Below are 23,224 nucleotides of genomic sequence, written 5' to 3' on the forward strand. Positions count from 1 at the left end.
AAAATGCAACTATATCTGCTAGTGCTGGTAAGTGTAACCGTCTTGGCCTGCATCGAGCAGCACTCGACTACTCGAAATAAATAAATATTTATAGCTCTCTTTCCGCCACCGTATACACCACACTTTCCCACTGGGGCCAGCGATCCAGATGCTCAGGCCAATTAGTCAATCCCAAAAGCCATGCTGCCGCATCCTTCCATTCAGTAGTCGTACTGCTCAAAGATTGGTGTTCCAATTCCAGTCTCTTCCCTACCCACTCCTGCTCCCACCACGTCGGTTCTTCTGCACCTTTCCCAGTATAATAGTGAACCTTCTTCTGACCCGAGTCAGTAGTGATTTCGACTTCTTCGACAGCTCCATCAGCCAGCCAGAGAAGTGCGAAGCAGATAAGGTCGGGGCGAGCAAAATCGCCGTAGCCTGGATTGGATGGGAAATAGTTGAGGGATAGAATCATGGATGTGTAGCTCGCGCGGTACAATGTTTGTAGTTGGGCTGGGCTAGCTGTGGCGTCGAGGTGAGTAGGGTCCCGACCAGACATCAGGATGTTCAGTTCCAATGACTGCTGCTCCAGATTTCTTGATAACCATCTCATCGCAGCTTTTGGCGGACAATCGAGTAATAACACGGCGAGCTCAACAGCTGCGCCAACAAAGTCGTTACCAAGACCACCAAATTGCTCAACGGCCGCCTTCTCGTAGTACGATCTCATGACTTTGTTCGGACGTGGGGACCAGACGGATGTGTTTTCGAGGTGCGTTGTGGTACTGATATTCGACTTGAATTTAATTCCTCGCTGCTTTTTTCTGCTGTCCCGATGATCGAAGACGAGCAGAAAAGGTCGCAAACCTTTATTTCGTCCCAGGATACCCATCGCGAGGCAGATTCCCTCGCCCTTGTATCCGGCGTTCGTGAAAGGCCTAGAGTGGCTGAGTGTGCGAGGCATACTGTTGATTGCTCGGGATATGCGGGGGCGAAAGCCAATGTCCTGGCCCCATAGAAGCGATACAGTACCGCCAAGATGATGATGATATCCATCGTCATAGATACAAGACGCGAGAGTCGCCTCATTTTTGGTTTCGTCGTCCAAGAGCGATGAAGTTAATAATGAGGTTGGATCCGCGCCTATGCCTGAGGGCGGATTGATCGCCCAGCCCCATTCATCTGAGGGGGTTGCGATAAGGTGATTTGGAGGTGCAAGGGAAGCAATCCGGTTCCATCGATCAGCATTGCCGACAATGCTCCCAAACACTGCCTTAATCGCCGTGCGACTTTTCCCTGTCCATGCCAGCCAGCGACTCTGTACAAAATATTTGTTCCGCCATGCAGGGATGGTGTACCTAACGATGGCAATGGATGTGGTTGTGGAGAGTGCGAGTATGCCGAGGGAGTCGCTGTTATTCCCGGATAGGAACGAGACGACAATGAGGATGAATGAGATGGAAAGCAAGCTGGATATGACTGTCCACCAGAGATGTTCGTAACGCGCGATGCGGAAACGGAAAGTCCACATGTCTTGATCCTCAGCTATGGTCACCACAGTGACGGCGAGGCCCTGCATGAAAGAAGTGAGAACTGCAAGCCCGATCGAGCTCCATAAGAGCCCGAGTGAACCGGCGGGGCTGACGTGAAGGCTAACGGGAGCCGCGATGGCGATGTTAACCGGGTGGGCGTAGACCGAGTAAATATTGAGGAAGTATAAAAGGTAGCGAATCATGGGTGGGGGAGATCTGCTGCAGAGGACATGAAGACAGCGGTATATATAACACACAGCTGGCAAACCTGTGTCCTAGCATGTTCCCTCATGACACAGTGTGAGAGCTGTATGATGTACGGCAACAGGGAGTGACCAGCTTCAAAATCACGGCTAAGACCGATATTTGTGGCTGCTTACGACAGATAGCGATTCTTGGAAGTATATGCCCAGAATCTGAGTACTGAGTATTCAGACTGGTAACGTTACCAGTGGGTTACCAGCGAGTAACGTTTGTCTATGATATATCCTGTATATCTGTGAGTGTCATCGTGCAATCGTTTGGCATTCCAAGTCCTCACCGCGTGACTGACATCCTCATTTTTAGGATCGCTCGAACATATAGCTCTATTAGTATCACACAGCACTGTCGGTGCCATGAGCAACGATTATAAGGCCGCAAAAGAGGCCTTTGTGTCGGGAATGACGGGTTCCTCAATTACACAGATAAACCTAGTGTCTTTGGTGGCTTTGGTCTGTCAATCAGTTCAATGAGCCTCGAAATCCTACCTAACGTTCTACAGTAGTCCTCGGTATCACTCTACTCAGCCCTATGCACACGCCTTCCAACAAGCCGACGTATAAACTTCGGTCTTTCATGGGTCCTCCTTGTACTCCCTCTTCTTCTGTCGATGACGCTCTTCGCTGAGCGACCGATCATCCTCTCCCTATTCATCTTTATACCAACGGCTTTGCTCCTTTTCGTTCCACGTAGGGAGGGCGGCCCTTCTCTCCCCTCCAGCCAACCCGCGTCGCCAGCGGTTTCTGCTCCAAAGCAACCGTCGCGAACTTGGATAAGACCGCTGCCAGCCTTGACGACGTATAGAGCACACATGATGCTCATGACTATCCTTGCAATTCTTGCTGTGGATTTCCCCGTGTTTCCCCGCTCCCTCGCAAAGTGTGAGACCTACGGCGTGTCTCTCGTATGTCTCTCAATCACCTTGCAGCTCAATTCAAAAGGCTAATAGTCCACAGATGGACCTAGGAGTTGGTTCTTTCGTTTTTTCCCAAGGAATAATCTCCGCAATACCTTTGATCAAAGACCCTTCGTACCTCACTTCTTCACTCCCTTCCAAGCTCTTCAAAGTGACACGCAAGTCATTACCAGTCATCGTTCTCGGCCTTGTACGAGTCTTGTTGGTGAAAGGAACGGAATACCCGGTAGACATCCAGCCACCAGTCATTTCTATACCTGGTTCTTATCGTTGGCTCTAGGAACATGAAACGGAGTATGGAAGACATTGGAATTTCTTCATTACTCTCGCCCTTGTTCCTATCCTACAAGTTTTATTGCATCCCATGATGATCTATCTCCCGGTGTCACTTTTGGGGGTGCTCATCGCAGTTGGTGAGTGCACCTCAATAGACATCAACCTCCCTCCTAACTCGCTCCTGCAGGACAGCAATCTGCTTTATCGCATTTTGGTCTCGAGTCCTATATTCTAACTGCACCACGAACATCCATCATTAGCGCGAACAAGGAAGGTATCGTCTCCCTTTCAGGTAAGAAACATTTCCCATCCCTTGTTTTCGGTGGTTTTCTTATCCGAGCAACAATCCTAGGTTATCTCGCCATCCACCTCCTCGGTCTTTCCGCCGGCACCCTTGTCCTCCCACCCTCGCCCTCATTCTTCCGAAGGCGGCAACAGGCCCTCGCGGACAAATTGACCAAAAGACGGATCAGCGACGCTGGTTTCAAGCATGACAAAGACCTTGACCTTGCAGGTCCTAGGCAGACGGGGAAGACAGCTACGGAGCTCTGCTCTTACAGTATCGTGTGGTGGAGCTTCTTAGGCCTCACAAAGCTAGTCAACTTCAAAGGTCAATGGGGCGAGGTATCTAGGAGGATCGTGCGTTTTCCCTTCCCTCCTGAACTTCAATTGTTTCCGTCGTCAACTAATATAATAAATATCCTTCAAGGTGAACCTTCCCTACATCCTCTGGGTCGCAGCATTCAATACCTCCTTCCTCCTCCTGTACTTGGTAGTACTCGACATTTCGTTCTTCCCTGGTCCAAAACCAAAGAAGAAGAAAGAGCCGATATCAATGTCGGGCCTTGCGAGCCCATACGTTCCTTCCTCCCAACAGCAGCCACCTATAGATGAGGTGCTTGAGCAAGGCAACCCACCTCAACTTCTCGAGGCGATTAATAAGCATGGACTGGTCCTCTTCCTCTTTGTGCGTCTCCTCCCGTCTTCCATCTTCTTGATGTTCATGTAGCCTGATGTGATGAATGGTGACAGGCTAACGTACTCACGGGTGCTATCAATTTGAAGGTGGAAACCATGTACGCCTCAGATACCTTGGCGATGTGTATACTCGGCGTATATTCCCTCGTCGTTTGTGCGGTTGCATGGGTTTGGAGGGTGAGAGAGGGGGGAAGGCCGTGATGATGTTGATGTTTAGTATAGACATGTTAGTTTCTTTCTGATTCCTTTTCGCCAAGATTGCTGGTGTCCAATGTGATCGCAGGTGTTTGGTAGAGAGGTTCGCAGCATATAATCGAGAATTTGTTTCAACTGCTGCTAGGGTGCTCTTCGATGATCCTCCCTGATGCTCAAGCTTGTACAGTCCGTACTTCGAAGCCTTTGATCATTCGGAGTGAAACGGCAAAGAGATGAATGGTCAGACATTTTGGATTTGGCGTTCATCTCATCGAAGGACTCGGAAGTCACTGTATGATGCTGACAGGCCTTCGACCTTCAATGCCGTCGAGGCACAGCTCAAATAGCTGAGGTATGCATAAGTGTAGGCTGAAACGTACTGTACAAGTGAAGAACGGATTATGGACATGTATAGTATGCAGATTGGGAGCTGGGGGGACTCTGCTCGGTAAACGACAAATAGCGCAAATATCAATACAATCAAGAATAATGAAATCAAGGGAGATACATAGGAAGAAGGTGCAACACCATAAATTGCGGCATGGGTAGGTCAAGAAATGGGTCTTCACTAAAGAAACACATTCAGGTCCGTCGGCTTATCAATCCAAATCGCCAACCCTCGTCAACGCCACGCGCCTCTTCTTCTTCGGGGGCTCCTGGATCTTATCTTTTGCTTCTCCGTCGTCCTTGTCCAAAACCATGATGTCCCCTTGTTGGTGAAGACCACCCAAAGACGACGAGGATGAGAAATCCAACGCATTTTCACCTCCATCCACACTAGCAGTCGGCGTCAGAGGCGGCTCATGCCTCTTCCTTGACAACGTCGGAGTGGTATAGCTGCTCTCGCGCACAAAAGGCAGACCGATAGTGCTGGAAGAGGGCGTAGCTGCGGGCGTAACGACTGTAGAGGATGGGCCAGCTCCAGAGACGTTATGGTTGTTGTTGTGATGAGAAGAGGCAAAGGAGAGGGGAAGGGAGTGATGCTGTGCAATAGATTGGAGCTGGAGTGCATGTTGTTGCTTTTGGTGTGAAGGCAGAATCTCGTCAAAGATGATGAGGGTGCAATATCCATCGCGAGAAGAGAGCATCAGGCATTGTCCGTCTGGTGACCTAAGTAGAGGGGTAGTCAGTTCGACTGAAGAATGAACAGGGGGGCGGATACGCACCAAGTCATATCAGTGAACTCGTCATAATGCAACTTTGTGAGCAAGCACACAGGACCAGCTTGTTGTGTATCGTAGATTGCCACCGTGTCCATCGTTACCACAGCAAATAGCATGCGATACGGCAAGGCAAAGACAGAGCCTGTACGGACAGCTGGGTTTGTAATGGGATTGGAATGAGCATGGCCTTGTGAAGAGGAGGGAACCGGTGTGGGGGGTTTAGAGGCAGCTGGGGTGGGCGGTCTCAAATCCATGGGAGAAAGCGCCGGTGACCCTCTGGGATAATGTTGGTGATGAGAATTTTCATCTCCAGAAGTGGGGATTGCAAGACGGGGAGAAGGGGCCACGATGGATGAGGTTGAGGAGGTTGAATGGGTGTGGCCATGTGTTGGCGTTGTGCGCTGATGGGTGGTCACTAAAGACGATGCGTGATACCTTGCAGTAGCGCTTCCTGCAGTCGAAGCTGATGGCTCGGACACAGTAAGGGGACCAACAACATCCACGTCCACAACACCCTCCATTCCTTTCTCCAAAGCTGCAGTTTTCGTCTCATTTTCATGAGTACCTTCCGCACCCTCCACACCATGTCTTAGCTCATAAAGAATCGGAGAGAAACGGACTGCAACACTAGCTTTCTTGTGTCCCGGCAGCTGAGCGATGGGCGGTCGAGCAAAGTTGGCTCGAGAATAGATGTATACCGAAGATGCAGGGGAGGTTGCGGCTGCAGTCGCTGGGGTTGAAGTAGTAGTAAACTCCCCAGCGTTAGAAGGGCGACCTTTACGACCCCGTGCAGGGGTCGTATTATTATCGTCTTTCGCGTGCTGCTTGGACTGTGACGGAATCACAGAGGGGTCTTCGAACTGGCCAGCGGGGGTAAGAAGGAGACCACCATCTGGGCTGAACGTCAAGCGTCTGAAGAAATTTGTAAAGCTCTCGTCGCCATAGAGTTTTACGGAAGCCCAAGACGAAGGCGAGGGGAGGCTGCGAATAGCAGGGAGGGGAGGCATGGGTGAAGGAGAACGACCATATCGCGTGAATGTTGATGGTGAACTGGGGGCATTGGACCCACTGAAAGACGACCTCCGCGAGGAAGGCTCGATGGGTGGTGGTGGGAACATGGAGGAGGGTGTACTTAATACAGACATCGCTGGTGTCAGCGGAGTTTGATCCTTACTCAATGTCAACACATCCTCCGAGTCTTTTGCATAGTCGGCGACGGCAGATTCAGCGTCACTCGCTGTAGATTCCCTCCGAAACATCCGTGGTCGGCTGGTGCTGGGTGTACGCGAGTGCCTGTGTGGCATACGTGTGTTTTTACCAACAGCGTGGGCTTCAAAGGCGCCTTGTTTGGTAGAGATGCGGTAGACGTGCATAGACCGGTCGCTGCTTTGGGTTGCAATGTATTCATTCAGAGGGTCCCACGCAACTCCTTGAACATAATGAGAGTGCTCGACGATTTCGTGAACACATTTCCCTGTAGGTTTCATTGCCAGCATGTCAAACAAAGGGAAAAGTGACATACCGTCCACAGCGGAAAAGACCCTTGCGACGTTGTCTGTGCTACCAGCAATGATGTACTCTCCAGTAGGGCTCCATGCCAAATCGTACACCTGCATGGTTGTGCAGCTAGAAGGACGCGTCACTTATCAAACCATTTCCCGACAAATATCATTCTCACCGGAAAGTTGTTCTTGGTTTCCAGTATTCCTTTTCGTGTTGTAAATCCTCTGGGCTTAGATCGCTCCCATAGGTGGTTGGTTGCGGGCTTGTGGAGGGCGCCCAAATGATAATCATACCGTCTGGAAGTAATGTGTTAGGTACGACATTTCACAAACAACGCTACCTACCATCACCAGCCGACGCGATATGTTCGCCTATAAATGAGTTCTAAGCACCTCTGTTGGCTAGAAAGACGCGATAGACGTACCATTTGGTGAGAATCGCACTACATTGACTGCTGCTGAATGGCGACTCAGAGTCGCCAAGTACTCAACTCGCGGGGGCCTCGTTGGGTTTGACGCGGAATCGGGTTCGACAACGCTCGGGGGTCGGATATGAGGGTGGACCATCCATATCTACTCAGCCGCCTGGTTGTCAGGCGATATCCCGCATAAAGTCCTTTAATGATACTCACCCGAACGTGGTTATCCTCCCCGCCTGTGGCTAAACGGTACGACTGACCCGCGTAGTTCTTCTCTTGACCTGGACCTGGACGCGCCTTCTTGAAAGAAATGGGCTGGAAGTCGCAGGTTGAAATAGGTTTGCTGTCGTGCCACCTGATTTCTAGAGTTCTGAAGCGCATGGTTGCTTATGAGCAATGTGGACGCGCTTGTAGAGGCCGAAGACGTGTATTCTAGGGATTTTTGAGTTTGTTTTGGTAGCTATGTAGTTGGGCGGCGAATGGCGATTGAAAGAGGAAGCGATTATAAGTAGTCGTTTGTGTCACGGTGAAGTTGAGGAGCGCATCATCATCGCTTGTAATTTGTCAACAGCGCCTAGCTTCTATTTCACAATTCACATTTGCCTGACTGCCTTGTTACTATTCACTTTCTCTCTCGCCAGGACAATTGAACGACAAGACCAAAAAATACAAAGGACGGCATGTGGGCCCAGATCGTCCCAAGCCAAAGCCATAACATCCTCCACCTATGAATTCCGTGGCCATTGATTTGTGATGGAAGCGGAAGAAGGTCCAACTAGTTCAGACTTCCTTCCTTTGCGTTGGTGAGTTTGCGTTCAACATTAGGTCCTTTGGCTTACTCGTTTCAGTCACAACTTGGAGGTATACACATTCCCTTCGCTGTCCAAGTCGCATCTCTTGGAACTTGAAATTTTCAAACAGAGTCAGGAAGGCCTGAGTTATATTCTACCACCTGGTGTCCCTTATCGCAAAGATCCCCGTTTCCCAATTGCGTGTACTGGTTTAATACTCACCCTTTGAGTCGATACTTATTTTTATGCTCCTGACGGATTCGAGCTGCTTCGGCTTGGATGTGGAGTTACTCCTCTCTACTTCGATAAGGGAGCTGTCATTACCACAGCTGGCGTTGACCAGGCGTTGACATTCGTTGTGACGCTGGGAACTGAGAGGTTCTTCCCTACTGACCTACTCCTTGCTGGCTAGTCGCTGACTTACGGATTTATGGTCGCTTTCAAAGTAACAATGCCTTCGAAATACCTTCGCATGCTTCGGACGGAGCTGCACTCTTGATTCCAGAAGGCACAACAAGACATGAAGTCGCCAATTTTTTTTAAAAATTCTGCGCTTTCCTGCAACTCCAAGCACGCTCTTTTCTTGCATGACTATAATCAAAAAATGCTATCGACCATTCGACACCGGGTAGCCAGTGATTGTTGCGCCTGGCTGTGATAATGCCACTCTCTACACATCCGACCCCGCTGACCAAATTTCAGACTGGCATCTCATTTTACAAGACATAAGCTATTCTACATGCCGCTACCTTTCAACCCCGGCGGTGACGCCTCTGGATTCTTCGTTTATATTGGCTCAGGTAAAACCTGACATGACTAAACTATCATGGCCCTCCCTTTTGCTGGCCGGAGGGGTTGCAGGAGTTCGTATGCTCTTTTTTTTTGTCTTTCGCCATCAGTATTACTGATATCACCTCTGTCTGCGGCCGGCTGGGTGGTCACTTTCCCATTCGATGTCGTGAAAACTCGTGTTCAAGGCAGCACCGCAGCACTTTCAGTACCAGCGGCAACCCCCATACCTTCCCAGACTTCTTTCTCTCCGGGTGCCTCGTTACTTGACAGATCAGGATCCAGAGCCACAGATTATAATTCTTACCGTCTGTTTTCAAGCATTAGGTGCCCCACAAAAGAGGAAGAAACTGGTGTGGTATGGTATACTGCAAATTCTCATTTCAATTAATTTGACGTTCATGTAATAGGGTCCGCCTTTCTGCAGAAGAACGCCAGTGTGTTATACGGCATCATTTCATTCCCCGCTGGAGAAGTTTGCTTAGGAAGAAACCCAATGCCAAATTCTTCTCTCTGGCCCCAAGAAAGCATTTTACCAGGGAGGTGAGCAAGCACCAGTCAACACTCATTTCCAAACGAATCCTTGTCGGCCGTCCCACAACTGGGGTCACTTTCTATCTAGGGTGGTGCCATTATGCCATTCAGTCCCGATTTATGTATTCCATGGCATGGCAAAAAAGGCTCCAACGACCTGCCGATTGTCCCAGACTGTTAACTTGCTTTGGCCCGTGAGTAAATTATTACCTGTGTTTTTCGGGAAACGCGCACTTACCCATGAGGCAAAGAAGATTTTACTACCGTCATTTACGTTGAGGGAACAGAGGGACGGTATTGCCGAAGCAAGCCTGATAGGCGAAGGCCTTAACTCAAGGGTGTTCTGGGGAACCAGTGGGTAGGAAATTCGACTTGCCTTGTGCCATATTGAGAGCATCTTCGGGGCCCCACTGGCCAGACACGGTCACATCCGGCTGGTCTGCCTCTACATCGATTTCAATTTAATTTAAAACTTGAAGACGGAATGACGCCGAATACCTGGTAAAGGTTCTACACAAATGATGTTAGCGCACAACTGGATTCGACTTGCTAAACCCATTCACCAGGATCTTCGCTCATGCAATTCGGGGCATTCGTGGCACTGGCATTGTGATCAATCACGACTTCTGGGTCTGTATTTCTCGTAGTGTCTAGAGAGCAAAAAAAGGGTATCAATGGAACAAGTTATCTTCAGATTGAACTGCTGTCATACGGATGCTGGATTCGTTTCCTACAGCGTTATTATGTGGGTCGGTCGTATGAGCGTGGCCGTTACCAAAGTTGATGGTGATCTTGATGCCTTCTTCGCGATTGTGAATGATCTGATTCCCAGGCCCAACCGAGTTATACTGAATACTTCCAGCACCAGCAGAGATAAGTGACATTTTTATCGGTTATGATACAGTATGTTGCGCAGAAAAGAGAAGGGAGGTTGTGGTGATATGCATGAGTTGATCCCGTAGCGATAAAGCTCGAGCGATTGTAATCTGGAAGCACGCTTGTTCCTGAACGTCCAGCGCTTTTGGACCTTGGTGGCATCTTGTGGGCGTATTGACACCTCCGGACGATCATTCCGGGAATGAGCATCCTTGCAGTCGACACACGGTCAAATAAAACAAGCTGAATGCGAAAAGGTTGAAAATATAGGAGACGGATTAGTTGCAATTTTGCTTACCATGGTTGTAAAAAACATCTGGCAAAAAGCTGTCTGCAGTTGTTCCTATGAAACTTGCAATCTCATTGATCGTGGAATGTATCCCTTCATTGCGGTAACGCTGGCCAGGGTTTGTACCTGTCAAAGAAAAAGCCTAAGACGCAAAAGTGGACACTGTGGGAATTGAACCCACGACCTCACGCAGATCATACCGTCATGTCGAAATGCGAAGCGTGCGCGCTACCCCTGTGCCAAGAGCCCATTGAGGATAGGTTGGCAAAATCATTCAAGTCAAAATGCGACGATCTCTGAAGATGTACAAGCTGGCTCTTGGACTAGATCCAAGGGGGAAAAAGGGTGTCCTTAGATGTTAACTCTGATGTCCTCCTGTTCCTAAAATGTATAGAGTAGTTAGTATGCAGACTCACCTCTTCGGAGCGTAAAGTTACCCAATGGTGTTGAGGCCGACAATCTGGACAATTGCAAAGGATGTCCGTGCAGGGCCAAAAAAGCAAACATGCACAGTGGATGGACACTGTGGGATTTGAACCCACGACCTCACGCAAGCATATTCAATCATAATGCAAAGCGTGCGCGCTACCCCTGTGCCAAGAGCCCATGCATAGAGTTTTCAAAAGGATTGAGTTGTCGAGGAACAGTTGCAGGGATTTTGTTGTGTATTGAATGGCAACACGGTCCAGGCTAAAGTTCGGTATTTCGCCCATGGAACAGGATTTAGTACTGGTGATTATCGTACAAAAGCAGTATTGTGCCCAGCAAAAATGTGAAGACCATCATTAAGAAGTGATGGAGGAAATGGCTTGAGGTAGTAATGATTGAGGAAAGTTAAACCAGGCAGGTGAAAATTGGCACGCTGCACTTTGGTATTGAGGCCGAACCAATAGTGAACGAATTCAAGTCGTAAGATGATGCGCAGCTGATCCTCTATATGTCAGCTACAGGCACTGTTAAGACCCACCGGACGACGGAGAGTTCGGGGACTTCGGACTAGACGTTTCAAGAGGAAAAGATGTCCCAGGATATATATGTAGGCATTAACTATACAACCTGGCAAAGTCGTCACTCGAGAATATCCAAAGATGGACAAGAAGGGACTCACTTTTGGAGCAAGACTGACAATTTTACCCCACCCCTTCAGTCTCAAATCTGCACTCACAAGCCCACCAATCCGCGTTCCCAACATCTCCCTCTTGTTGTTCAGAAGCACTGCGGCGTTGTCATCGAACCGAATGACACTACCGTCTGGTCGTCGGACCGCTTTACGTGTCCGCACAATGACAGCCCTTCGAACGTCTCCTCGTCGGACTTTGACAGCGTTCACGGAAGCTTGGGTAGCGGCTGAGATTGGACGAGCGCGTTGCACGACGCACACGATTTCGTCGCCGACGGATCCCCAGCCATTGGTGACCTTATTTTTTAGAACGTTAACACATTCTACAATAAGAGCGCCAGAGTTGTCTATGCACTAGAACTAGTTCAGAGCGAGAATTGACGACGACAAGGGTATATACTATACGTTGAGGGTGGATTTGAGGCCAATCATGACGATGGCGGAATAGAAAGTAAAATGTCCAGGACAACTCCCACGCGTTATTTAAATGAATTCATTCAAGCCCGTGGTTCCAGTATTCTCAGCGCAGAACTTCTCCTCCCCTCGTCATCATCGCTCATCTCCCCACCATCGCCGTCACCGCCCAGCATGGTCCTCTCACGTCGTGGCAGCGGCAGCTTCACCTTGCCCACAGGGCAAACCCTGGCCATCCACACTAGGACCCACGATGAGGAAGATCTCCCCCACGCAACCAAGAAGTGCGTCTTTGTCGCGTCGTCGCATCTGGATGTAGTGCTGATATGCCCTTAGGACTATGGCCGACCATCTAAGGAAGTACGAGACACTGTAAGCCTCAGACGTTTCCTCCGATGGACTCGTCTGAGTCGTCTCCTACCCAGATTCACGTTGACTCCTCAGCGGATGAGGATAATTGTGGAATCATTTAAAGAGACTTTAGAGTTGGGCTTGCAAAAGCCTGAACAAATCGTGGTACGTGCAATCTACCCCATCTTAGGAGAACGCGATGTCTCTAGCGTCGCTGCACACTATGGGGTCGCTGCTACCTCCGCAGAAAGTCCGATGGGCGTTTTGACGATTAGAGGACTGTCACTGCGCTGCTTCAGCTAGGCATGACATCCTATGGCAGTTGTGTCCTGTTCCGGCTTCGGGTTTCCTGCATTTCTGACGAATCAGCAATCGTTTGCCTCCTTCATCTCCATGTAATCACTTTGGCATCTTACTGATCAACCTATCCCACAGCCAATGATACCTACCTTCGTCTTTGGTTGGCCGACAGGACAGGAGAAAGGCGACTATCTTGCCGTCGATCTAGGTCCGCCTCTCTGCCGTAATCTACTACTCCTCTAAACTATTCCATAGGTGGCACGAACCTGCGCGTATGCCTTGTTACCCTACAGGGCGAAGGCAAATTTGAAATCTCCCAGTCCAAGTATCGGCTTACGGAGGAACAAAAGCAGGAAGACGGTCAAAAGCTGTTCGACTTCTGCGCGCAGTGCTTGAAGACGTTCGTTGATACTAGCCTGGCAGATGGCTCACTTACTTTGAAGCCTGGGGAGACCCTGCCTCTTGGATTCACCTTTTCCTACCCATGCCAGTAAGTCTTCACTTTTCGCACTTCAGGTTGCAACGGTTTTCACACCGTCGACAGTCAGCTGAAAATCGACCATGGCATTCTCATCCGCTGGACAAAAGGGTTTGCGGCACTCAACACGGAAGGCCATGATGTAGCGGAAATGTTCCGCAAGTCCCTCGTTACATATGTACGTCTCCCGCCTTCTCCGTCATCTGACGGGAAGTTAATTGACCTTGGCCCAGCAACTCCCTGTCACACTTACGGCGCTCATCAACGACACCACCGGTACCCTTATCGCGTCCCACTACGTCAACCCTAATGCCAAAATTGCGGTCATCTTTGGCACGGGATGCAACGCTGCGTATATGGAGAAAGTCAGCGAGATTACGAAGATAAACGACGTGGGCATTCCAGGAGACGCATCGATGTGTATCAACTGTGAATGGGTAGGCTTTAGATTGTCTTGAGTGAGGAGGATTTGCTGATGGACGAAAACCTAAGGGGGCCTTTGATTCCTTCGAGCATGAACACCTCCCAAGGACAAAGTACGATATCATTGTCGATGAGTCATCGAATAAACCTGGGGAACAGGCATTTGAGGTTGAGTTCGCTTCTCGTAACCAGGCGACCGCTGCTCACGGCATGATTAGAAACTCATCTCTGGGAGATACCTTGGCGAAATCCTGCGTCTCGTAATCTGCGAGCTAGTTGATGAGGGGGTGCTCTTCCTAGGGCAGAACACGTACAAGCTCGAGAACCCCTACGTCTTTGACACTGCTTTCCTGTCTTTAATGGAGAGGTGAGGCGTTCTATTCTGTTCCCACTCGACACACAACGTAACAACGCTCCTCTCCTCAGTGACCCAACTGATGAACTCCTGATGATCATCGGCATCTTTTCTCACTTCTTCGCCGTTGAAACTACCCTGGCCGAACGCCAATTCTTCCGCGCCCTAGCCAAACTCATTGGGCGACGTGCTGCGCGTCTGAGCGCCTGTGGTATCGCGGCCATCGTTGGACGGATGGGATACCTGGACAATGGCGAGGGTTGTGAGGTTGGTGCTGATGGGTCTTTATATAATGTGAGTGAGGTGTTTTTGAGCGATTTGGCACGGTGTTAACTTGCATGGGCAGAAATATCCTGGGTTCGCAGATCGGGTACATGAGGGGCTTGTTGACATATTTGGAGAGAAGGGGAGGTTAGATTTCAAGCGTTCTAGGATAGGGTTTGAACTGATGATATCCTGCCGGTTTGACAGGAAGATTGTGACGCATCATGCGGAAGATGGGAGTGGCGTTGGGAGCGCCATCATTGCTGGTACTCTTTTCTGATTTCTCAAGCTACTCGACCCCTCCTGATCTTCTTTCAGCCATGACGAAGACTAGAAAAGAGCAGCGCCTCTACGACCACGTCTAAGAATCCAAGGCCTCACTCAACGTTTTTGCTGTTGAGACTGCGTGGTCAAAGAGAAACTCGAGTATTTATATGTTGTACGTTGATGAGATTCGGAGGAGCAATGTTCAAACACAAAACTAAGAAACTTGTAAGACCACCTATGTATGTACTTTAGGACTCTGTTGTTCTGTTTGTTTAGTTAGCAAATCATACTATGTAGATGCCGTAGATTTTAACGGAGTGTCCTTTTAAGCTGCCTAACGTGTCGGGTAAACCATACAAGTATCACGTATACCGTTTGCCTTGGACAAAACGGAATCGCTGATGAACGATGAACGCTGGCCAAGTCGGTGTAGCTGAACGCCGGCGCCAGTCAAGTCGGCGTAGACGAACCCTAGCCAAGTCGGCGTAGATGAACGCCAGTCAAGGGGGTGGGCCATTGACGTTAGACAAGTTGGTGATTACGTAACTAGACGTCGACTTGACCTGTTCCATGTTAGTATGGTCTGGGGATTCTCAATGGATGCATACAGTCGAGACCAAAGAAGTCCAGCAACACTATCACTGGCCAGGACACATACGACGTGCATGTTGAGGCAACCCACTCTTGAACGAGAGCCAAATGCCCAGCAGTCTACCAGGCGTACCGCATACATTGACCACTCAAGCTTGCAGTGGTCGTAGTCACAGTTCAGGCACTTAATAAGCATTGGCAGTTCTAAGCAAGCAATCTTGTTAAGTCTGTAAAAGCGTTGACAAGAACAAGCGCTGATGATGGTGGTATCTACTGATTTTTTTGTATCGTATGTATGCTCGTCGCTTACAGAGCGCTGGCACCTGTTGGAAGGGGTGGGCGTTAGATGGGCAGATGACAAGACAAGGAAGGGGAAGGGAAGGGGCAAAGTATATGCGTAAAGGTGGAAGGGGGAGATGAAAAGAACGGTGGAAGGGGGAAAGAGAAAGAAGTGTCGGAGTACAATATATGCGTGAAGGGAGGGGGGGAGAGCATTGAAGGGGAGGGGAAGATAAAAACAATGGGATAGCAAGGGAAGTAGCAGGCAAAACGCACCAGTAATGATATCCACCAGCTCATTCGTAATGGCAGCTTGGCGGCCACGGTTGTACTGCATCTGCAGGGTCCCAATCATTTCGCCTGCATTCTTGGACGCGTTATCCATAGCGTTTCGGCGGGCACTCTGTTCGCATGCGTGTCCCTCGACGAGTGCAGCGTAGAGCGCGTTGGCGAGTGAGAACTCTGCCAGGTCCCGAGTGGCGTTGTCTTCGTTTTCGTACACCTTGAACGCGTCTAGCCGACATCAATATAAGAAGAGTAAAGGGAAAAGGGGAAACGTACTGCTCTCCCTAAGCGCCTCCTCTCCCTTCACCTCATAAACCGCACTCTCATACGAAATAGCCGACACAAACTTATTATAAACAACCACAATCGAATCATACTTGACCCCACTCTGCACAATCATATCCGCCACAGCAGCAGCGTCCGCAAACGTCGGAATGTCCCTCCCAATCTGGTTAAACGTCAACTGAAAGTTTTCGCCGTAGTTGCGCATGAGCTGCCCCTTGGATTTGTCCCCGACGACCATGATGGGGGAAGAGGGGTCGGCGGTGGCGTCTTCGGCTGGGAGGGAGACGAGTGGGGAGTCGGGGGCGTTGGCTAATGCGCGGCGGGTGGCTTTTGAGACGGAGGAGTGGATACCGCCGCAGAGACCTTTGTCGGAAGAGATGACGACGAAGAGTTTGTTGGGGGTTGGTTTGTCTGATGGGACGTTTGCGAAGACCTCTGTTTCGTTTCCGCGTTACATGTCCTTCCTATACGAGAGAGAAAAAAAAGAGGACGAACCAGAGTTGGCAAGTCCATACGCTTTACCCGCTTGCATAGCCCTCTGGGCTTTTGCGAGCTTGGTAGAAGCGATCATCTTCATGGACTTTGTGATTTTCTCAATGTTCCTGACGGACTTGAGGCGCAGCTCGATTTCACGGAGGGTGGCCATGTTGCGGGCTTGTGAGGGCGCAGCAGCTGGGCCCACCGTCGCGGTGGCCGTGGCGCGGGCTAAAGAACGACGAGCGAGCATGGCTGGACACTGAAGAGGTTGGTGAGTAGGCCAAGTTTGTTGGCAGTCGGAGATGGTCGGAGGAAATTCCCACGGTGTTAGAGACGGAGTTTGAAGTGAGTCAGAGAGCAGATCTAATCATCATCGACACTTTCAACGGTTACAGCGCTATAAAACCAACTCTTGCAACCTCGAAACAACATGTCCGAAGAACCGCTTTTCGATCCCTCTCTCAAAAAACGCAAAAAGAAAACAGTAGCGTTCACCGAAGATCCATTGGGCGCAGACGCAGACCCCACAGCGCCCCCTCCAGATTCTATCGATGGAACGACTATCAACGGTGATCCCGTCGATTTGGGCCCGACGACGGCTCATGAGCGGATGAAAGAGGAGAAGGAGAAGCCCGCAGACGATGATTTCAAAACTATGTTTGGGGATATCAAGAAGAAGAAAAAGAAGAAGGAGATTCCTATGGATTTCGTGCGTCTTCTTCTATTACATTCAACATAGGGTACGACTTATGAATAATTCGAATTGAAATGCAGGGAGACGACTCGGGAACATCCACACCCGCTGCTACCACCGAACCCACACCATCAGCAGCAGCAACAGCTACAATCACACCCGACGACCTCGACTTTTCCGACCTCAAAAAGAAAAAGAAATCCACCAAGAAAAAAGCCGCGTTCGACTTGGAAGCGTTCGAGAAGGAGCTTAATGACTCTAAAGCCAAATCCACCACGGCAGAGGAAGACGACGAAGACGGCCCAGAGCCAGATACTACGCACCTCGACCACATCGACGAGGCGGAGCTGGGGGACGATCCGTTCGCTCAGCAAGGGGGGGACGCACCCGTCGGTGTGGATGCGGGGACCGAGGCGTGGTTGAAGAGTGATCGTGATTATACTTATCCCGAGGTCCATCTCCCCTTCCTCGTACTTGTTATGTTGAGTCGCTAACGGGTACGCAGCTCCTAACGAGGTTCTACGCCTCCCTCCACGCAGCCAACCCCGCCCTCCTCTCCACATCCTCCCGAAAGCGGTACACAATCGCCCCACCCCAACTCTTCCGAGAAGGAAACAAGAAATCCATATTCGCAAACGTCACAGACATATGCAAGAAGATGCACAGACAGGTTCGTCTTCTTCCTCTCCCTCCCTTCTTTCCTTCCCTCCCTTCCCCTCACTAACCACACCCCCCCTCCCCAAAGCCGGAACACGTCATCCAATTCCTCTTCGCCGAAATGGGAACAACAGGCTCCGTCGACGGCGCAGGCCGGCTCGTCATCAAAGGCCGCTTCCAACAAAAACAAATCGAAAACGTCCTCCGTCGATACATGGTCGAATACGTCACCTGTAAAACGTGCAAGTCCCCCGATACGCTTCTCACAAAGGAGAATAGGATTTTCTTCATGGCGTGTGAGAGCTGTGGGAGTAGGAGGAGCGTTAATGCTATTAAGAGTGGGTTTCAGGCGCAGGTTGGGAAGAGGAGTAAGAATAAGACGGGTTAGGGGTAGGGAGGTTTTTTTGTATCAGAGAGAATTTTATGTTTTTTTTTTTGGTTTTCGTTTTGAATGTCGGGAGGTTGATTAAAAAAGCTACAGTTTTTTTTTATCGTCCAAGTAAGAATATGATAAAAAAGAGTGGACACTGTGGGATTTGAACCCACGACCTCACGCATGCAAGGTCATCTTTCAATGGGATGCAAAGCGTGCGCGCTACCCCTGTGCCAAGAGCCCCTCCTTGGATGAGCTAGATTGAGCAATCCAAGGAGGAGGGCCGGGAAAATTAAAATAGGTTAGTCCTGAATTTATTCTGTTAGTACAAAACATGAAAGTGTTGTGCATGAATAGGTTTTCACCATAAGAAAATGAATTTTCAACCCTCTGCCAACATCCAAAAGAAAAAGAAAAATGGACACTGTGGGATTTGAACCCACGACCTCACACAAGAATTATCAATGTTTGAACAATGCAAAGTGTGTGCACTACCCTGTGCTAAGTGCCCTTCCTTTTCTTCTCAGTAGCATTGATGAAGATAAGAAAGAAGGAATGGGAAAAATTAAATATTTTTTGTTTATACAAAACATGGGAGTTGTGGACAAGAATAGGGTAAAAAAATGAATTTTCAACACTCTGCCAATGTCCAAAAGGAAAACATATGAGAACAACTGAGCATTGGACACTGTGGGATTTGAACCCACAACCTCACACATATGCAGACTATGTTGCCATACTACCATGCAAGGTGTGCACACTACCCCTGTGCCAAGAGCCCTTAAAGAGAGAAGATTGAATAGAAGTAACAAGCAATAGAACATTAAATCTATTACATAGGAGTGTTGTGCATGAGGACAAGAATTAGGCTTTTTTTCTGTAAGAAACTGAATTTTCAACCCTCTGCCAAGGTTCAAAAGCAAAAAAAAACACAATGGACACTATGGGATTTGAACCCATGACCTCACACATGTACAAGTTTGGGAGTATTTTCTGTCATGCAAAGCGTGTGTGCTACCCCTGTGTCAAGAGCCCTTCCTTAAACTGGTAAGATTGAGGAATCCAAGGAACAAGGACAGGAAAACTCAAAGAAAGTAGTCCTGAATTCATTTCATTTGTACAGAACATGGAAGTGTTGTGCATGACAACAATGGGTTTTTACCATGAAATTCCAACCCTCTGCCAATGTCCAAGATGAAAACATATGAAAATAACTGGACATTGGACACTGTGGGATTTGAACCCACAACCTCATGCATGCATCAAATTTTTCTCAACTTTGAGGCCTAATGCAAAGCATGTGTGCTGCCCCTGTGCCAAGAGCCCCTTCCTTCCCTGTAACAATGAGGAAGCTAGAGAAGAAGGAAGGGATAAGTAGTCCTAAATCCATTTCATTTGTGCAGTACATGGAAGTGTTGTGCATGAGGGACAAGAATGGGTTTTTACCATAAGAAAAACCTTTTGCCAACTTCCAACATCAAAAAAAAAGAGAAAAAAACAATGGACACTGGGATTTGAACCCACAACTTCACACATGCACACATTTAGAGATTTTACCTCATGCATGCAAAGCATGCGTGCTACCCCTGTGCCAAGAGCCTTTCCTTCCAGGTAACATTGAGGAAGCTAAGGAAGAAGGTAGTTCTAAATCCATTTGTGCAGAAAATGGGAGTGTTGTGCATGAGGACAAGGTTGGGTTTTTACCATAAGAAAAAACACTTTGCCAACATCCAACATCCAAAAGCAAAAAAACAAAACAATGGACACTGTGAGATTTGAACCCACAACCTCAGGCATGCAGCAATTGACCTGATATTGCTCTTCATGCAAAGCATGCATGCTACCTCTGTGCCAAGAGCCCTCTTCTGTGTAGGATGCCAAGCTAAAGGAAAAAGGGTAAGGGAGGGAAGATTGAAAGATAAAGTTAGCCATCCTGTTTTGTTCAAATTTATTTCATGCATGAGGCCTGTAATTCTACTATGTAAGTAAGAAGATAAGTTGTCACCTGGTTCCTCTGGAAATGTCCAAAAAGAGTGAGAGTAATGATAATGGGACTCTGGGATTTGAACCCACAGCCTCAAGCATGCACAGCTATTTATGTTCATGCAAAGCATGTGCACTGCCTTTGTGCCAAGAGCCCCCACAAATTATATGGGGTTGGGTTAGTGGTGGTTGTGGTTGGATGTCTATCTTATAAGCAGCAAGGGCAGTAATTCCACCCAGTGACCCCACCAATTTTTTGGGTGAAAAGCAGCTAAGGTTATTATAAAAGGTACTTCAAAATCAACAGATATGATATATAACACCAGGAAGAGGCAGTTATTTGCCCAATACACAAATGATTGGACCACATGTTGATTAGAGGCATTATTGCTCAACATTTACTTCACATTTGTCAGGTGGGTAAATTCAGAATACGCCCAACATCAAACATTGACTGCAATTAGAATGCATAGTATAAAGGACCACATGAAAACTATTAGTAGAATGTGCATCAAATGTTTTTCAACAGCTCAGTTATTATCAAATATATTAAAACTGGAGCACCACAGATCAAAAAAACAAAAAACCTCTTTACAGTGCTTCCACATTCAAATAAGGATCATATTTCTTTTGCTATAATTTTCTGATTTGAAATTCTTGTGAGCTCCCTCAGAGATTTGAGAAGAAACCATTATAAAATTATGGTTTATGAATTGTGCACTCCCCCCTATTTTTTTAGATTTGTCATTCAAATGTGAAGGGGTTGCTGGGTGAGGTGTGGACTAGGGGGAAGTCTTTGTTGGGCACAGTTTAGCTAAGCTTCCCACCATTCCAAGATTTTGTTGGGCATTGCTTACCATGCTAATGTATTGCATAAAGCACAGAAAATTCACCTCTCAAGTGTAAGTGAACTATTCATCATGTTTTCTTGTCATTTCTTTTTTTTTTTTTTTTTTTTGAGTACCTAAATGTTTTTGGAAAGCCTTTCATGTTGGGATCTGTCCTATTCCTTTAGTAGAAAGAGAGACAAGGGTACTGGTCAATGCATATACCACCAGTAGATACTAGCCTGGAGAAGACATAACCTAGAATAGAGTTGACATGCAGATATTGGGATACAGAGTTAAGTTCAGGAGGTTAGGCATACAGAGTTAAGTCCAAGAGACTCAAGGTAAAGGTCCAAGAAGTTATGAGTATGGAGTTAAGTCCAAAAGGTTTAACAGTGCAGAGTTAAGAGCAGTGTAGACTCAGAATTGGGAAGACAGAGGATAAATGATAGTAGCAAACACTACTATGACCTATCAGTACCTTGGCACCCCCTCTGAGTTGGCACATTTTTCAATCTCAACCAATACACAACCATGAGCTTAGATTTTTTAAATATCATGACTTGTATGTATATCCAACACTACAGAAGTTGTTTAAGGTGGATTTACAAAAATAAGTGGTTTCCATTGAAGGAGCAAAGCAGGGAATTGTCACACTGTTAGCCTGCATGCCAAAGTTGGAGCCTGGAATCATTAGGGTCTCAACACATCAATATCACCAAACTTAAAAAGGTTCACAAAGATGGTGTATCCTTGAATATAAAACCAGGCTCCATGCGCCTTCACTTGGTTGGCCTAGCAAAATCAACTGTTCTATCATCATTTGAAAATCTATCCTTGCTCTTGCCATCTTCAAGCCATGAACAAGACCTTGTTAGCACTGCAGCCAACCTCTGACTCACATTTGAAATGCTAGATGCTGCAGCAAGCAACATGTCAACCTCAATGAGTCACTTCAAATGGCAACTGGAAGCCTTAATGAGGGAGTCCACCATCACAACAAAACAACTCAAAAAGCAGGATGCTGTTATCCAGCTGCTGAAGGATGACAATGCTCACCTCAAAAATGAATATACTCATCTTAACATGGACATCCAAAAGTTCAATGACTGCATTTGCACCCTCACCTACATCACCCTACGAGTTTTCCTCGATGCATACCTTGCTGTAAAGGGCTACATGTAATCATGGCATGATTACTACAGTCCCCATACTGTATCATATATAGGATGCACTGGCTGAGAACGTAACTTCTCAGTTATTCTGCCTTTTGGCTTAGGTGGTCCATTGTACATCCTAGGGACTGCTTACACTACAACATGGATAATTGTGGCTCCCAGAAGGCATGGATTTCTTAACATATCAAACATTTACTGCCAAATATGGGAATCAGTCAAATGAGGTTTGAATACCTACTAAAGTGAGTTCAATATCGATTTTTTTTGATTGCTTCTGGTTATGCTTACATAAATTCTGGATAAATAGCACGTACCAAGATGTCAATGTGCATACAGTGGAATCCTGGGAGGTAGCTTTGGCAATTGAAGCTATGGATGAGGGCAAGTTGGAGTTCAGCATGTTGTTCAAGGAATGTATGGGCCACCCTATCAAGGTGGAAATCCACAAATGCGTTCCATTAACATGCATTGATGGGAGGGCAGGTCAGAAAGTGGTTTGATTTGTCATGATGCAGCCACACGCCAAATCCAGAGCCTGTAAGGTTGCCAAAGTCCCCTCGGGGGGTCAAGTACTTATTTGAAGAGCATGGATGGTTGAACATCTCTTGACAACTTGATCATCACTGTATATTGAGACCACTTCAAGTTTAGCCACCTTAACTGGCCTTGGTATGAGAACAGCCAAAATCCATGCATGATTGGGCCAGTGTTGTGGATGAGCTTGAGGTTTGGTAGAAGGAAACCCTTTGGGTTTGCCCTTCTGGCATGTGGATGTAGCAAATCAATGAATATACTGGGGAGTGGAGGGGTGAGGCCAAAGTGGATGCAAGTGTGGGTGGCGGAGAGGATGGTGGATGTATGTGTTGAACAGGCCAAACACTTTTCATTATATAAGTTATCACACCAGCATCATCAATATCTTTCACTCATTATGCAGTACAAATGCAGTATCAAGGTATGATATTCTGGAATGCTTAAGATAAAAAGTAACTCAAAATGTTGGGATACAAGCACTCTATCTACCCATCTAATGAGTTTGCCATATCATCAGTCTGACATTATAAAGGAGATGTTGAAAACTTACCATCTGCCCAGTGAGTGTAATGAATTAATAGCATATATG

General features: G+C 47.8%; 11 protein-coding genes across 11 annotated transcripts; 6 read left to right on the top strand and 5 right to left on the bottom strand.

Annotated features, from left to right (window-relative positions):
- Positions 1-161: 161 nt before the first annotated feature.
- Positions 162-1,714, bottom strand: LACBIDRAFT_325462 (uncharacterized protein; the record flags this gene model as incomplete). The annotated part of the gene is made up of 2 exons (XM_001879069.1): positions 162-183; positions 258-1,714. The coding sequence occupies 2 exons, from the start codon at positions 1,712-1,714 to the stop codon at positions 162-164; spliced, it is 1,479 nt and encodes a 492-aa protein (XP_001879104.1).
- A 414-nt stretch (positions 1,715-2,128) lies between these two features.
- On the top strand, positions 2,129-4,107 carry LACBIDRAFT_152132 (uncharacterized protein; the record flags this gene model as incomplete). Its single annotated transcript, XM_001878850.1, is given in 11 exon segments — positions 2,129-2,224; positions 2,278-2,454; positions 2,470-2,676; positions 2,729-2,914; positions 2,969-3,101; positions 3,152-3,256; positions 3,317-3,445; positions 3,575-3,603; positions 3,674-3,753; positions 3,817-3,931; positions 3,997-4,107. Coding segments are annotated over 11 exon segments (1,368 nt in total), but the record flags the coding sequence as incomplete, so codon positions are not given.
- A 629-nt stretch (positions 4,108-4,736) lies between these two features.
- On the bottom strand, positions 4,737-7,602 carry NFB16201 (chromatin assembly complex 1 subunit B/CAC2; the record flags this gene model as incomplete). Its single annotated transcript, XM_001879070.1, has 9 exons — positions 4,737-5,247; positions 5,304-5,442; positions 5,884-6,052; positions 6,146-6,230; positions 6,558-6,926; positions 6,979-7,099; positions 7,148-7,174; positions 7,228-7,293; positions 7,380-7,602. 9 exons carry the CDS (start codon positions 7,600-7,602, stop codon positions 4,737-4,739), a joined length of 1,710 nt encoding a protein of 569 aa, XP_001879105.1.
- Positions 7,603-8,838: 1,236 nt separating this feature from the next.
- Positions 8,839-9,286, top strand: LACBIDRAFT_317366 (uncharacterized protein; the record flags this gene model as incomplete). The annotated part of the gene is made up of 2 exons (XM_001878851.1): positions 8,839-9,159; positions 9,212-9,286. 2 exons carry the CDS (start codon positions 8,839-8,841, stop codon positions 9,284-9,286), a joined length of 396 nt encoding a protein of 131 aa, XP_001878886.1.
- A 381-nt stretch (positions 9,287-9,667) lies between these two features.
- LACBIDRAFT_325465 (uncharacterized protein) lies at positions 9,668-10,219 on the bottom strand (the record flags this gene model as incomplete). The annotated part of the gene is made up of 3 exons (XM_001879071.1): positions 9,668-9,780; positions 9,899-9,985; positions 10,048-10,219. 3 exons carry the CDS (start codon positions 10,217-10,219, stop codon positions 9,668-9,670), a joined length of 372 nt encoding a protein of 123 aa, XP_001879106.1.
- Positions 10,220-11,440: 1,221 nt separating this feature from the next.
- On the bottom strand, positions 11,441-12,080 carry LACBIDRAFT_183992 (mitochondrial 54S ribosomal protein YmL38/YmL34). Its single transcript, XM_001879072.1, has 3 exons — positions 12,026-12,080; positions 11,609-11,974; positions 11,441-11,556 (listed from the first exon to the last, which is right to left on the bottom strand). The coding sequence occupies exons 1-3, from the start codon at positions 12,050-12,052 to the stop codon at positions 11,548-11,550; spliced, it is 402 nt and encodes a 133-aa protein (XP_001879107.1). The 5' UTR covers positions 12,053-12,080; the 3' UTR covers positions 11,441-11,547.
- A 128-nt stretch (positions 12,081-12,208) lies between these two features.
- Positions 12,209-14,807, top strand: LACBIDRAFT_184098 (hexokinase; the record flags this gene model as incomplete). The annotated part of the gene is made up of 13 exons (XM_001878852.1): positions 12,209-12,333; positions 12,396-12,419; positions 12,460-12,550; positions 12,821-12,893; positions 12,941-13,175; positions 13,230-13,341; positions 13,397-13,600; positions 13,656-13,754; positions 13,805-13,953; positions 14,013-14,235; positions 14,288-14,352; positions 14,413-14,471; positions 14,524-14,807. 13 exons carry the CDS (start codon positions 12,209-12,211, stop codon positions 14,568-14,570), a joined length of 1,506 nt encoding a protein of 501 aa, XP_001878887.1. The 3' UTR covers positions 14,571-14,807.
- A 453-nt stretch (positions 14,808-15,260) lies between these two features.
- LACBIDRAFT_178493 (uncharacterized protein) lies at positions 15,261-16,621 on the bottom strand. Its single transcript, XM_001879073.1, has 4 exons — positions 16,408-16,621; positions 15,904-16,347; positions 15,619-15,855; positions 15,261-15,386 (listed from the first exon to the last, which is right to left on the bottom strand). Exons 1-4 carry the CDS (start codon positions 16,556-16,558, stop codon positions 15,370-15,372), a joined length of 849 nt encoding a protein of 282 aa, XP_001879108.1. The 5' UTR covers positions 16,559-16,621; the 3' UTR covers positions 15,261-15,369.
- Positions 16,622-16,784: 163 nt separating this feature from the next.
- Positions 16,785-17,472, top strand: LACBIDRAFT_291041 (uncharacterized protein; the record flags this gene model as incomplete). The annotated part of the gene is made up of 2 exons (XM_001878853.1): positions 16,785-17,098; positions 17,164-17,472. Coding segments are annotated over exons 1-2 (588 nt in total), but the record flags the coding sequence as incomplete, so codon positions are not given.
- A 24-nt stretch (positions 17,473-17,496) lies between these two features.
- Positions 17,497-18,113, top strand: LACBIDRAFT_148078 (uncharacterized protein; the record flags this gene model as incomplete). Its single annotated transcript, XM_001878854.1, has 3 exons — positions 17,497-17,535; positions 17,589-17,753; positions 17,829-18,113. Coding segments are annotated over 3 exons (489 nt in total), but the record flags the coding sequence as incomplete, so codon positions are not given.
- Positions 18,114-21,856: 3,743 nt separating this feature from the next.
- LACBIDRAFT_325470 (uncharacterized protein) lies at positions 21,857-22,799 on the top strand (the record flags this gene model as incomplete). The annotated part of the gene is made up of 4 exons (XM_001878855.1): positions 21,857-22,104; positions 22,317-22,343; positions 22,409-22,584; positions 22,753-22,799. The coding sequence occupies 4 exons, from the start codon at positions 21,857-21,859 to the stop codon at positions 22,797-22,799; spliced, it is 498 nt and encodes a 165-aa protein (XP_001878890.1).
- Positions 22,800-23,224: the final 425 nt, after the last annotated feature.

This window comes from Laccaria bicolor, genomic scaffold, assembly GCF_000143565.1.
Source record: "Laccaria bicolor S238N-H82 LACBIscaffold_7 genomic scaffold, whole genome shotgun sequence".
Taxonomy (NCBI): Eukaryota; Fungi; Basidiomycota; class Agaricomycetes; order Agaricales; family Hydnangiaceae; genus Laccaria; species Laccaria bicolor.

Bases quoted from the DNA above. Each gene is read 5' to 3' on its own strand.
- LACBIDRAFT_178493 (XM_001879073.1), bottom strand. From the start codon at position 16,558: ATGGCCACCCTCCGTGAAATCGAGCTGCGCCTCAAGTCCGTCAGGAAC. The intron at 16,348-16,407 runs GTTCGTCCTCTT...GAAACGAAACAG, and splicing joins GTATGGACTTGCCAACTCTG to AGGTCTTCGCAAACGTCCCA. The intron at 15,856-15,903 runs GTACGTTTCCCC...GATGTCGGCTAG, and splicing joins GGAGGCGCTTAGGGAGAGCA to ACGCGTTCAAGGTGTACGAA.
- LACBIDRAFT_183992 (XM_001879072.1), bottom strand. From the start codon at position 12,052: ATGATTGGCCTCAAATCCACCCTCAAC. The intron at 11,975-12,025 runs GTATAGTATATA...AACTAGTTCTAG, and splicing joins GCCTCAAATCCACCCTCAAC to TGCATAGACAACTCTGGCGC.